The 12,551-nt window shown below is 44.5% G+C and overlaps 1 protein-coding gene across 3 annotated transcripts in view; it reads right to left on the reverse strand.

The window, feature by feature from the left end:
- Positions 1-12,551, reverse strand: part of PEX14 (peroxisomal biogenesis factor 14) — a 135,774-nt gene that overhangs the window by 78,227 nt on the left and 44,996 nt on the right. For all 3 annotated transcript variants that reach the window (XM_061160423.1, XM_061160422.1, XM_061160421.1), the window contains exon 3: positions 7,829-7,913. In XM_061160423.1, coding sequence (XP_061016406.1) covers positions 7,829-7,913 — 85 coding nt within the window. The remainder of the gene's footprint in view (positions 1-7,828; positions 7,914-12,551) is intronic.

Below are 12,551 nucleotides of genomic sequence, written 5' to 3' on the forward strand. Positions count from 1 at the left end.
CTGAGACTGTCAGGAGGAGAAGACGCAGTCACCCTCCTTGAGGTGCTTACGGCCCCACCGAGCCTTCTACCCCATGGCTCCCTCAGCAGCGTCTGCTCACTCCTGCGGGCCAGCCATGTTTCATGGACAGACGTTGGTACAGTTGATAAGCACTAGGCAGCCATTCCCACCTCCTAATGAGCCTCTCCTCCATAAAACAAGTATTTCATTTTTCTTTCATGAAGCCGTAATGTAATAATACTCTGCACATACCAGGCCCTGAATACAGGCTGATCACCTAAGTTATAGCCCAGGACCCACACCACATCCCACAATAACAAAAAAAAAACCTAAGCCATACAGTGGACCCTTGAACAACACAGGTCTGAAGGATGCAAGTCTACTTACACATGTATTTTTCTCAATAAATACTACAGTACTACATGACCCGAGGTGGGCTGGATCCACAGATGCTGAACCCTGATACAGAGGGTAGACTATGGGACTTGAGCCTCCGCGGATATTGTTAGTCCCTGTTGCTGACTGGGCCCTGGAACCAATCCAGGGTTGGATTGGTTACTGCTTGGATACTGAGGGATGACAGTCAGCCCCCCATATCCACAGTTTCCACAGTCGCAGGTTCAACCAACCATGGATCAAAAGTATTCGAGGAAAAAACTCCACAAAGTTCCAAAGTGCCAAACTTGAATTTGTCAAACACAGGCAACTATTTACACATCATTTACATCGTACTGGGTAGTATAAGTAAAATGAGAGATGATTTAAATGGGAGGATACGTAGGATATATGCAAATATGATATCCTTTGGGGGAGGTTCTGGAATCAATCCCTGGGAAATACTGACAGACTGTACTTCATTTGAAAACAGATACTCACTTTCAAGTTTCTGAAGCTTTCCATTTATTTGAATGTTTATTTTCAATCAAAAATTCAATTTATGAGCCCACCTCCCTTCAAAAAATGAGATTAAAAAAAAAAAAGATTCTTTTAGAAAGAGAAGTATTTTTCATGTAACCAGTGACCAGAATGTCCCCTCAGAATACAAATCTGTGCCCAGTGTTCATAATAATTTGTCTTTTTTCTTATTCATTTCTATCTATGGTCATGTTTATATTAAAAAACAGTTCTCTTTTCTTTGGGGGTAGGGTGACATGGTCTCCTGAAATCTTAAGAAAAATATACCATAGCCTAGGTACCATACAGAAAATGTTTAGCACAGTGTCCAACAATATACAGGCAGGAATATTCCCTGATGCATTGTTTGAAACAAGAGACAGGAATCAGCCTAAATGTCCCCTAATTTGGGACTGACTCAAAAAAATGATGACAGAGGAATACAATGGATTAATATGCAGCCATTGACAAGAATGAGGCAAACCTGTGTGTATAAAGTCGAATGCAAGCCAAGATACAATGGCAAGCATAAGGTAAAGTGTGAAACATTCTACCACTGTATTTAAAAGGTGCGTATGTTATTAAATATTCGTGTGCTTTTATATGGATAGATCTTTGGAATGATACAGTAAGTCCCCTACATACAAACCTTTGTGAATTTTCTAAGACATGAACCTGTGTGCCAGCTCCTAGATGCCAGCCGTTGCTCTGTACTACTGTATTTTTCAGTGTAAAGATTAAAAATGCTTGCTTTATTTTTCTTGTGCTTATTTTTTATGTACATATTGTGTGAAAAGTATTATAAACCTATTAAAGTATGATATAATACAGCTGATTGTGTCAGTTGGGCACCTAGGCTAACTTTTTTGGACTTACGAACAAACTGGACTTAGGAAAGTGCCCTCGGAATGGAACTCATTCATATGTAGGGGACTGACTATATACAGATAATGTGAATAGCAGCATCCTCTAGGAAAGAGGATGGGTTCGGGGGCAGGAGCAAGATATGACAGGACGACCTACTCTTCACTAGCTATCCTTCACTGCTTAAATTCTTAAAACCATGTATGTATCTTGCTTAAAACAATTTTTTTACCTTTAAAAATAAAAACAGTACTGTATGTACATGGCGGTGTCACATTGTTTTTCCTCACAGTGTTGTTGCAGGCACACAAGTCAAGAAAGAAGGAGTCATTCTTCATTTTCAGAGAAAAATCTCAAAACCACTCACTAAATCTATAAGAGCTGTCTCCCCTCCCCTTCAAGCTCCTCTGTGGAGCTGTCCCCTGACCGCAGGGAGAGGAGTAGAAACGCACTTGACTCAGCTGTCTGGGGAGAGCAAGTGCTACCGGCTCCCCCTCTGAACCAGGAGGCCACAGTGATCAGCCAGCCGAGCTGCTGCAGCGCTCATCCTAAATACTGAAAAAAATCTGCGGAGCTCAAGACAAGTGTGGATAACAAGGGGAGCAGGAAAATGGATGGGGGGAACACCAGTCAGGATGATGGATAAGCTGGTCCCGAACAGCAGGTGATGGGCATGCAGATGCAGGACTGGCAGGGAAGAAAGACTTCCGCTCACAACAGATGGATGGCGATGCTCAATCATCTTCGGGACGCAGGCGGCCGCCACACGCAGCCCGGCCTGCTCCGGCTCTGGCAGTACCTTGCTCGCCCGCAGGGCAGCACGGCCTCCCCCAGAGGCTCTCTGCACTGGACCCCCATCGGGTCAGAGCAGGACCGGGCTGGGGCAATGAGAGCAGGAAGTGCTTGAGTAAGACGCTGCTCGAGGGCAAGCTGAACTGACTCACGGGGACTGACTGCTAATGGACTTCTTCCCTTGGCTTCCCCAAAACACCCTTTTTTGTCTCTCTCAGTAGCCCTCACCCCAGAGTAAGGCTTGCTCAGTGAGGGTGACCTGTTTGCCCAGGCCTTGAGGGGCAGGCTATGATGTGGGATTCCAGTGTTAAAGCTGGGACAGTCTTGGGCAAACCAGAACCCGTGGTCATCCTATTTACAGGCCACTGTCCTCCCTTTTTTCTCTCCCCCTTCATTGTCAGTGAAGAGAGAATCTAGATGGACCCAAGCTCTAAGCTCCTAACTGAGCAGAATCCCATGCAGAGGTCCCTGTGTCCTCCAGTCACCCACGACTAGCAGGGAGCTAGGACTCAGTAAGAAAACTCATCCAACCCTAGCCTTTTCTCAGAATGGGAACGTCTGTGATAGGCAAGGTTCAATTATTCCAGCAAATGCAGAAATGCGTCTACATCTTGATGCTGCAATCCTTGTCTGTTTAGCAAAGAATCAGAAGGGCTGGACCAGCCCCTCACAGAGCTGATACTGTTCTTTCCAGCTCAGCCGCAGGAGTTTCTGAGGACGAGGAGATAGGCCCTGATCAAGCATGGGGTGGAAGCTGGCAAGCTCTTCATCCCTGCCCCCTCCACGCTATCCGCTGGACCCAAGCTCTAGAAAAAAACCATGTTATAAAAATACTCTGGCTTTACTAAGACACATTAAAGAATTAATTATAAAGCAAAGCTGAAGGAGAAAATTAATTTTAGAAACACATGAGGTTACAATTTTTTTTTTTTCCTGGAGATGGGGGAGGAAACAGTTATTTTCGTTTTCATCCTGGGGGCACAAGCTGGGAGCTGTCCAGTCGATAACCTGGCCATCAGAACAAGGTTTGTAATTAAAAGGTCAGTGACCTGGAAAGCCAGGGCCCCACTCCCAGAGCTACTCAGTAATGACGGAGCTATTAAATTAAGACTGTTATGAAATCAATGCTAAAAAAGCTTTCATGGTAACGAGATTCCATTCAAGGACATGCAAACTACCTCATGAAATGGACGTAAATGATAAAAAAGAAAAGTCATAAAAGAGAGTTAAATTGAAATCTGTGTAAGAATACACTCGCCCTTAAAATACTCCAGTGAGAGAAGCCCTTCACCTCTACCCCACTACCAAGGTTGAGACTGGCAGGTTTCTTCCTCAAGTTCACTTCCAGCAAGGAGGCAGTTTTGCTACTGGGGGTTCCGCTTCCAGGAACAGGAGAGAGATAAGATCTTGTTTCACCTTTTAGAATGAGGAAGCATGGTAGTGTGTTTTATTTGACTCGTTCTCCTTCACCCTCCCCCAGCCCTCTTCTATTTATTAGATGAAGGAGAATATAGTCCTTGATTTACACACTTGAGAAGGACAACGGGTAAGCCAAAGGGTCAGTCAGCACCACCCAGGCCCCACCACGCAAAATCACACGGGAAAGCCGACAACGCTCATCTCTTTTCTAGAACTCTGTCTTGCAATAGATACATGAGAGAAAGCTAACAAAGAAGTCTACTTTCCCCCATCTCATCTACCCCTTTACCCTCCATGAACAGGCTCCTCTCTCTTACCCACCTTATACTCAGCCTGCCAGGCATGTTTGGAAGCAGACTGCCTCCTATATTTTGTGGTTGGACAGGGTGTCAGATCAACATAAGCTTATTGACAACAGCATCCAAGCCTCTAACTTTCTGGACTGATCCAACTGCTGTTTTTAAGTTACTCTAACCTCCTGGACTGTAGCCTGCTTAAAGCCCCAGATACGATGACTGCCTGGCAAGAACTGCTTCTATATATAGACCCGTTCCTTCTATGAGGGCTTAAACCCCACACACAGTCCAATTATCTTCATGTGTGGCTGACTCTGCAATTGATGTCATCTGCAGAATCAAGTGGTTGGATGGGAAACAAAAACATTTATTCTAATACTCTGAAGGTGAACAGCTGCTTTTCTCTTGCATCCAAAAAAATTCCCGATAAAAGAAAGAAATGTTGTAAATTACACAAACTGGCAGCACAAGCTTCAAAGAAAATGATAAATGATTCTAATAACTTCATGTTTCTCATTAATGACTCCATGTTCAGACTCTGAAGCATCCAAAAGAGATCTCAAAGAAACAAAAAACAAACAAACAAACAAAACCACAAAAGACCCTTGCAAACCCTTCAGCTCCCCCGGCCTCCCCAGCCCTGAAATCAGAGGGCACAGGTTAACCTGTCAGTTACAGAGGTGGGACCAGGCTCCTACTCAGGGCTGCAGCTTCACAATAAAACAAACTCAGCTGATGTTTTTAAAGTAACCCTCATTTTCCACTGAAGTGACATGCACTACAGGGACCTCAATTTCTATATTAAATATTAAATAATATTAAAAGAAAAACAAAATTGGATTTGCCTTTTCGGGAAAGAGATGTTTATTAAAAAAAGAGAAAGTCAAGATTATAATTCAAGACAGGGCTCCACTACAATTCCCTGAAGTGACATTTGCTAGAAAAGCCAAGACTACAGTAGCTGTGAGCTCCCCAAACCCAGTGCTCCAACCCTCCACTGCAGCGAGTCCTGTGGGAGACAGGACTGGAGGACGCCAGGACCCTGGTCCCTCCCCTCCAGACGCACTCCCCGCCCCCGAAGACCAGAGCCAACTCCCTTTCCTTCTCAACTACTGTTAGGGACAGGGCACAGGCTCACTGCTTTATAAGATCCCCTCCTCCCTCAGCCCATCGGAGATGGTATCAAGCTTCATGAATGTGATCTGTGTACACCTGACCCTGAGAATGGGAAATGTGAAAAGTGAAGTTTAAATCCACAGAGGGCTCTTCTTCCCTAGATGCCCATCAAACCTTGGAATTCTCTGCCCAGAAAAGGTCCTGCCAGAACTTACTCTATTGGGATTCAACTCGGAAATAGATAATTACTGATTGAAGCAGTGTTTTAGACGATAATGGAGGTGGGTGATTAAGTCCGCGGACTCCAGGTTTAAGTGCGGGGTAAACTCTCTTTAGAAGAAAGGTAGGATGCCTCTCTGGTTTCCTGCTGCCTAGCATTCTAAAAACTCTAAACCACATTCAGGATCAAGAAGGAATTCCACCCGCTCTGTACCAACAAATATTCATCTCCTCCAGGTCTTCGCTCACATGTCACCCTCCCCGAGGGACACCTGCTAATCACCCCACTGAGAAGCACAATCCATTCCCACACGGAACCGACTCCTTCCAGCCCACCACCCAGGCACTCCTCTCCATGGAACCTGCAACCTGATAAGCCATGTTTTGTGTTTTCTTTCGCTGTCTCTGCCTTCCCCTGGTAGAACTCAAGCTCTGAGAGCACAGGAGTTTCGTCTGTTCTGTTCTCAGCACAGGGCAAACACTCTGAGCTGAATTAATTGATGGTTGCTGGTTTTTAAAGGAGCAACAAATGATAGTTGTACAGGACAGTTTTCTACAGTAATTATTAGCCAACCAAGTCAAAAGAAGTATTATTTGGCCCAGAGTTTCTCTCTCTTTTTTCTCTCCCTCTCCCAGTCAGGGATTTATTAAAATTAAACAGATTAGATGGAGCTCCTGATACTCAAACTGCTCAGCAAAGCCTGCAGTGGGGAAGTGCCAAGCAAACACCAGAGACATTTGTCTCTAAATTGCTCTAAATACCTTCTGCAAATGAAATTCTAACCCAGCTGCGTTTGAGAGAAAATGAGGAATAACTGGTCATTGTCAGTGGAGGAGAAGATCAGGCAGTTATAATATTGCACAATATACTGGGGCGAAGGATCTCTTGGCAACTATGGATTTTGTCTCAGGTTACCCCGGGTAATCAGCACAGCTTTTAGGCTCAGCTTTCCCCAGCTTCAATGCTTTGATGAGAGAGCTGAAACCCCTGAGCTTTTATGATTAATTACTCCCCATAGGTACAAATATTTCAAGGAAAAACTCTTTTACAGCATGATGGCTGTGGAGTGGAAGGGCCAGCCAGTGCACTCCAAATTTTAATAATCTACTGTTGGGGGTGGGGGGAACCGGGATGCCGCCAGGAAGTGCCCCTCATCAACTCAATAACAGACAGGGATCAGCCCTGAGGGTGCCTCTAAACAGCTTCCTGTGAATGAAAGGCTTGGGCTGATCCTGCCCTAACCCTGCCAGAGCAGCCCTGGGACCCGGTTTTACATGGTCCTCTGAACTGAAGCATCACTTCAGCGGGATACCATGAAGCAGACCTAGGAAACACCACCAAGCCACACCCTCTTCCATTTCAGCCACTAATGACTTAAAGCTCAAAACCCAGAATTTTGAGACCAACATTCCAGTTCCTTAAAGAAAAAGAGTCTTGTTTGGGGGGGTCGGGGGGGGTGGGCAGGGAGAGCAGAGACAACTCACTTCCCCTCACCCATGGTGTTTAAGGGCCTTTAAACAACTTCCTAGCTTTCCAGAAAATTAGACATGCAAAGAATGGAAAGAATGCAGAAAATCAAATTTCTTTGTTTGATACTGTTTTTTTTTTTAATTCATATTTCACAAAAAAAGAAACATATCTTAAATTTCAATAAAACCAAAAGAGATTCTGTCTGCTTCAGACAATATTGAATTTGTCAAGATCCATTTAATCCCTGCTTACAGAAATACCATAAAACTAGTAATTTACCACTTCAATCTGTAAATCAGACTGACCCCAGACTTGACCTTAACCTGACCTTGTTTAGTCATCTCATTTCCCTCGTCCTTCATTCATCTCTTTCTTCCTCATTCTTTACTGAAGCAGCTGACTTCATAATCTAAGGCCAGTCTTTCTGCAGCCAGGGCCACGATCAGAAGAACAGGCCAGAGGGCAGGAGTCCTCCCCGGTCTTCTCTCCCGGCCTCTTCTGCTGCTGAACACAGCTGATGCCAGGCTGCCCTGGGCCAAGTTGTTGGCCTTACATCTAGCGCTCAATTATCTGAATCCTAGCATCTCTGCTCTACTGTAAGAAAAGAAGCATGCGTTCCCACTGGGGGCCTCCCTCACCCCCACTCCCACACCAGTGGGGCAGTTATAAGAGATCAGTCATCAATACGGCAGCTTCCATCCACCCTGTCCCAGCCCCTCTCTGTAGGCCACTGTGCACCGCCATGGGGAACCTGTACCTTTCTTCTTAAGGAACGCTCTCCTGGTTGCAAGTGGGCTCTGGCGGACCCGAGAATTCTGTAGAAACTTCACTGCTGTGGCAATCTGGTAGGGGAGATAAAACAAAGAAGAGCAGGAAACATCAACAGTCTACATTATAAGATTAAGAATCCTACATGTTTATCCCAGGTCCACAGAAATAAGTGCAATACTGGGGTCAAACTAACCAGTTATTTCTCACATGTAAAATTTGCTTAAATAAAAGACTCTGTTGGTCCCCTACCATCACTGGCTTCCTATATCTGGTTCTATCAAATCTAATCCCCTCGGCCCAGCTTTTAAGACCTGCAATAATCATTTCCTGTTCTCCCTGTTTGAGCTGATTCTTCACACTCCTCAGCAGGGAGCCCTCCCTGGCCACACTTACCCATGTCGCTCCATTTATGTCCATGCTACGCCCTTTTTTCTAGAAGGCCTTCCCTTCCAGCCTCTACCAATGTAAACACTGCACACGCAGCAGCAGCCCAGGCCTGCTATAGGCTGTTCTAACTCCTCGAAGTCTTCCCTGAATAAGCAAGCCGTCTCTGATCTCCCCATTCTCTTCAGTTCTTTGGTGCAGATGGTGAGTGCCATATAGCTGAAGACACAAGTCTACTGTCTTCTAATGTCCAGGCTGCCTCCCAAGCCACACTGCTAGCAACTGAAGGGAAGAGACCAGGCTGCCTCTACAGAGCCAGGCAAGGCAGTTGAGCACCCACTGGCTGGGAAGACTTACATAAGTCACCGCCACTCACACTGGTCCCTCTTATGCAATGGAGCCGAATTCTAAAGAGCCTTCAAAGGACAAAGTTTAGGGTTTCATGGGTAAAAGCTGACAGACTAAAAGATTATCTACCTACCTCTGGAAATAATATTATTTAAAGAAATCTACCCATCTACGAATGAGCCAAGCAGGGGGTAGAAGGAAAACTATGGATGGTATTAACCTTCACATTACTCGGTGCACACGAAGTGTGTGCCTGCACACGGCCTGTCTGCTCTCCACCCCTGACACTCATCTGATGGGTGAGAAATGCCAACTTGCCCCCATAGGAAAGGGGCGACTGTAAATGACTGGAATCATTGATCTCATTAGAACCAAAAGAATAATTTAGTTTCCAGGTACAGGTAAAGTCAACAGACCGTGAAATTTGCTCATAAGTTGTTGAAAGAAAAGATTTCTAAAGGGCCAAATGTAAGGAAGTTTTCTAAGATTTTTCAAACTAAGGCAGCAATTGAACAGAGATTCAAACAGAAAGTACTATGACTACAAATGGAATACAAGCTACAAATATCTTCTTCATATTTTATATGAACTTCATCATGAGACCAGACACACCTCTCTGGTAACAAAAGATATGAGGATAAATCAGAAAGGGAAAAAAAAAAAATTTCAGGGCAAACCCCTGATGTATTTCTCCTGTGATCCCTCCATGGGAGGCTTGCGTCAAGACACTCTACCCCAAGGACGAACTCAGGTATCCCCGACTCCCAAATTTGGGACTGTCAGCGATAAGACACAGGAGCATTCCTTGAGAATGATTATAATCTGTCCAACACTGTGAACACTTTAACTATCATCACGAACTGCAGTGATAACCAATCGGTCCTGGACAAAAGAGAAATCGATGCTCAGGATTCTAGAACCCCAAAACTACATACTCACTCCCAAGCCCCTCAGGCTGCATCCAAATAGAGAAAAATCTGACAAACATCAACAAAATGGTTGCATTCTTATGAAGAGATGGGACAGGGGAAGAAAGAATAGAGAAAAGGGAAAGGGAATGGAATGAAAGAGGGAGACGAGGAAGAGGAGGGGGTGATGGATGAGCAGAGGAGATCGAACAGAAAAGAAGGCAAAAAGAAAAGGAAAGCATCTAAAGAGCCAGGGGAAAGTGGCGAAGGAGAAAAACAGGAGGAGAGGCTGGCCTTGGAATCGATGGACAGTTGCACCCACAGGCCCCACAGGCTCAAAGCCCATCTGCCCAGATCAGGTGCCTCAGGGTTAATTGCTCTTCACCTGGAGAAAAAATACACCTTCAACATACAAGACAAGGACAACATCTGTATATATGGTAGGTTCCACACACCCTGGGACGGATCCCAGGTGTCAGAGGAACTGTGGGCAGGCAGGTCTTAAGCCAGAGATGCCAACGGCACAGCTCCTGACGTTCACTGGTAGAAGCATAAACCTTTCCTTCATCCTTCCAAAATTTTCCATGACAGAGAAAGATAACAGAATCCCACCACTAAAACGCACAGGTTTCACCTTGCTTTTTTAATACAGTCCTTGGTATATGCATTTCTGGTCAGAGAGCAAAGTTCTGATGGGTTTAATGGTGCACTCAATGCAGTGCTTGGCGCATTCCATCAATTTTTTTTTTTAAAAATTGCATCTCTTATTTCTTTAAATACATTAATCAGCCTGGTGTAGGCAAAACGGATCCATCGGACAATGCAATAAACATGAATTATCATCTATCCAACACGCATAATGGCTTAAAAATACATAATAGCAGGTGTAGTTTAAATGATTAGTTATTACACCTGTGGTGGGTCTGATTCAATTGGGGAAAATCATCTTTAATAGGTTAAAAGGTTTAGATCACCATGCTTTCCTTAAAGTGGCTGCAGAGAGGGAATGATGGAGTGCTCTGTCATTAGTAATTCATTTAAGAAAAACGTGGGGGATATAGCAAAGAACAGCATAAACGGGCGAATCCAATTTAAACATCAGGTAAAGTAGAAAACACCTTTTAAAAAAGCAAGATAAATGAATTTGGAAGGGAGGTGAAATTGACGTATTTATTTTAACGGGAATTTGACAAAGTCCCGGCACACTTCAAACTTGCAAAAAATATGAACAATTTCTTTTAAAGTTCCCATTCACTAGTTTCGAGCCATATAAAATAATACTGCCAAACACCTACATAAAGTATATCTGGGGCTTGTTTATGTCCCTCTTGATCTTTGTAGGAAAATGCAGGCGACAGGCAAATCACATATTTAACAGCACCGGTATCACTACGCCAGATGCAAAAATATAAAGCATCCAAACTAACAGCTTCAACATAATGGGCTTTAGAAGAAAGATACCCAGATAAGCAGCTCCATCCATGTAAGCTGGACATATGAGAACACCTCTCCTTTCACTAGCCATTTCTTCAGCTACTCTTTACTCTTCTCCTCTCTCCTCATAAGGACCTGGCACTTCAACAAGGTGGGAGAAAGCCCGTCCAACAGAATTTTACAAGCCCTATGATTCACACATAGATGGCAGAAGATTTCTCCAAACCTTTCCCCATAATGCAAAGGTTTGAACACGCCTAATAACGGACACTGTCCTCAGTTTGCATCTTTCATTCAACTATTGTTGGACACTTTTCATTAACTTCACGGAGCAGCTCAAGGGCTCTTCCCTTGGCGGAGGTTGGACAGACACAACACCCTTTTGTCGGATGAAATGACGGGGTGCCTGCAGCCTGTCCTGTATTATCGTCTGATTTTCTAATTAGGAGATGAATGTGACTATTCATGGGTTGTATTTGTGCCCAACTAAATTACATAAATTCAGGCCAAACCTTCCACCTCAATGTCACAGATGTAAAACGGAGGCGGGAACATTACTGCGCCCGGTGTAGGAGTGCAGCAAGCCAGGGAGAATCCTGGTGAAAAGCTCCAATGGCGTCATGGAGACCACTTGCTGCTGAGTCCCTTGGAGACACGGAACTGGCCCTCCTTTCCCCTTCTCTTGCACCCAGAGCATTCTTAATGAGCACAAGGCAAATTACCAGTAGCTGGTCTCATAAAAATAAAGATGACAAACTCAGAAGGAAACAGAAGCAAAGTTTCTCATCACCCCATTCCTGTGACCCGATGCTTTGTGTCTCACCCTCCCTCCCTTAAAAAGCGAAAACAAAACCATCCTGTCACCATCGACTCTGCAATTTTAGGAAAGTATGATGATTTTACTCTATTCATCACTTAAAGCTAGAGATAAAACCTGGGTGCGAAGAGGAGCAAATTCTTGCCTTGGCAGTAGGTCCACCGGAGTGACTGCCAGCAGCCCAGGGAAAAAGAGGGGACTTCAGATTGAAAAACACCTTTGGATCCAAGATGATTGGCCAATTGAGAGAGATTTGTGTGTGAGAGACCAGGATTTGTAACTGTATAAATCAATGGAATACAGTATACTCAGGGGCTATCTACAATGAACTATGTGCTGTTAAATGCATTGTGTAGGGTAAGTAATCCCTGGTGAGAAGCAGCGAGGTTCCTGACAGTCCTCACTGAAGCAATGCTTCCTAGATGCTTTCCACTCTCCTACAAAAGATCTGCACACTATCATCTTCAGAACGCACGCGGTTATTTTCTGCACAAGGGGGACGGGAGAACAGAGCTTGCCTAACAATGAACCTGGGGTTGGAGGGAGCCTGAGCACTCTGCACCTGACACGTGAACCTGATGTGTTGTCTCCAGTGACACTTACTTGGAATGTCACCAACTTCTGCACTTCTGTGTGCAACACGCACATCTATCTCCTAAAAATGTAAGCATTCATTAGCCGTTTTAAAATATTAAAAATACTCAAAAATTAATGACACTAACAACCAAAGCCAAGTCCTTTTTCACCCAGAGAGATCACAACTAGAGGGCAAGAGAAAATGACCGACAGGCGGGCTTGAAACCCCATTCCAACACTGC

This window comes from Dama dama, chromosome 14, assembly GCF_033118175.1.
Source record: "Dama dama isolate Ldn47 chromosome 14, ASM3311817v1, whole genome shotgun sequence".
Taxonomy (NCBI): Eukaryota; Metazoa; Chordata; class Mammalia; order Artiodactyla; family Cervidae; genus Dama; species Dama dama.